This window comes from Saccoglossus kowalevskii, chromosome 15 (genome assembly GCF_978046115.1).
Source record: "Saccoglossus kowalevskii chromosome 15, keSacKowa6.1, whole genome shotgun sequence".
Taxonomy (NCBI): domain Eukaryota; kingdom Metazoa; phylum Hemichordata; class Enteropneusta; family Harrimaniidae; genus Saccoglossus; species Saccoglossus kowalevskii.
The window spans coordinates 14,688,982-14,690,376 of record NC_140655.1 but is presented as its reverse complement, the minus strand read 5'-3'; the positions used below and the strand labels follow the sequence as shown (position 1 = coordinate 14,690,376).

At 33.5% G+C, this 1,395-nt stretch overlaps 1 protein-coding gene across 1 annotated transcript; it reads left to right on the top strand.

Moving 5' to 3' along the window:
- The first annotated feature begins 470 nt into the window (after positions 1 to 470).
- On the top strand, positions 471 to 991 carry LOC146733982 (protein SpAN-like). Its single transcript, XM_085508453.1, has 3 exons — positions 471 to 501; positions 583 to 781; positions 861 to 991. The coding sequence occupies exons 1-3, from the start codon at positions 472 to 474 to the stop codon at positions 989 to 991; spliced, it is 360 nt and encodes a 119-aa protein (XP_085364579.1). The 5' UTR covers position 471.
- Positions 992 to 1,395: the final 404 nt, after the last annotated feature.

Here is a 1,395-nt window from a genome sequence, read left to right as displayed (position 1 = left end):
CGATTCAGCTTCAAAGGAAATGTTTTTTAATGGGCATTCACCTAACAAATGTAGGATATACGAAATTTCCGTGTGTCTACAGTAGTTCATATTTAATTAGTGATTATTGTCGCTGCATATTAAATAACAAAAATGAAGAAATTTGTGTTTTGTATCTCATAAATGTTATTGCAAAATTTTTGGTCTTCAGTTCTTTGAAGTATTTTTTTTTATAATAATTATAATTTAACATGGCTGACTGAAAGCAGAAAACTAGGAGTGGTAAAAACACAACCACTTAAGTAATGTATACACGCACATAATTATTTCAGAAATCATGGCATATTCAGAAAACAACAACAACATAAGTGTGCCTAGTGGTTTCATTGTGTCATTAGTAACGATTTTAATATTTGGTTTTACAGACTTGGTTACCGTTCTGAAGAATTGGTTACTATGCTTCATATTCATTCAATATGTATATTTGTTATGATGGCGATGTTTGTACATTGCATCAACGCAGTAAGTGATAATTAACATATTGGGGTAAATCAAAACATAGTATTTTAAGTTGTCAGATTTCTGATTTTATTTTGTTAACAGGCACCTCCTCCCGAACCACCGGAAGAAACGGAAAGTCCTGATACATTTGAGTCTGATATAAAGTTAACTTCTGAGCAAGAAACAGACATTGAAGCAATAATAGCCGCTGAAGCAAGTGGGGTCGGTGCAAGAAAAGCTATAACTAGCCTTTCAAAGCGTTGGAATAATGCTATTGTGCCATATGTGATATCATCAACAAGTAAGTATATGTCTGTTTGATAGTTTGTGCTTTCATGTATCAAGTTTTCAGTACACAACATGTATCTATATTATTGCAGGTCAGTCTGATGCTGTCGTAATAAAACAAGCGATGACCTACTGGGAGAGCAACACTTGTATTAGATTCCCACCGTATAACTCGGGCGCGGGGCATTCTGATAGAATTAACTTTAAAAAAGAAAAAGGGTAAGGTTACTAACAATTTTAAACACTCAATTAGTAACAGTCTTTGAGCATATTAGTTAACGTCTGTACCGTTACCGTAGCTGGCGTTGTTGTGTGAAGGTTTATATTATTAGTGATACATTTCTGTATATGTTACCTTCATAGATGCTGGTCTTACGTTGGTCTCACTGGTTGGGGTGTTCAAGATATTTCTATCGGATATGGTTGTGCACATGTGAGTGACGTTTGTATTTAAGTATTCTTGTTTTTGGTACACTTGTGATAAGTGTTGTATTATATCAGTTCAATAATATTAATATTTCAAGGAATAGTCAATATTCACATAGAAATGGGAAATGCTGAATCGGGCATAACAGACAACACATTTCTATGTACAAAGTTTCACATTGGTTAAATCAAGTTAAATAA

Excerpts from the sequence above, each read along its gene's own strand:
- LOC146733982 (XM_085508453.1), top strand. The coding sequence starts at position 472 with ATGGCGATGTTTGTACATTGCATCAACGCA. Across the intron at positions 502-582 it reads TTGTACATTGCATCAACGCA|GCACCTCCTCCCGAACCACC; the intron begins GTAAGTGATAAT and ends TTTTGTTAACAG. Across the intron at positions 782-860 it reads ATATGTGATATCATCAACAA|GTCAGTCTGATGCTGTCGTA; the intron begins GTAAGTATATGT and ends ATATTATTGCAG.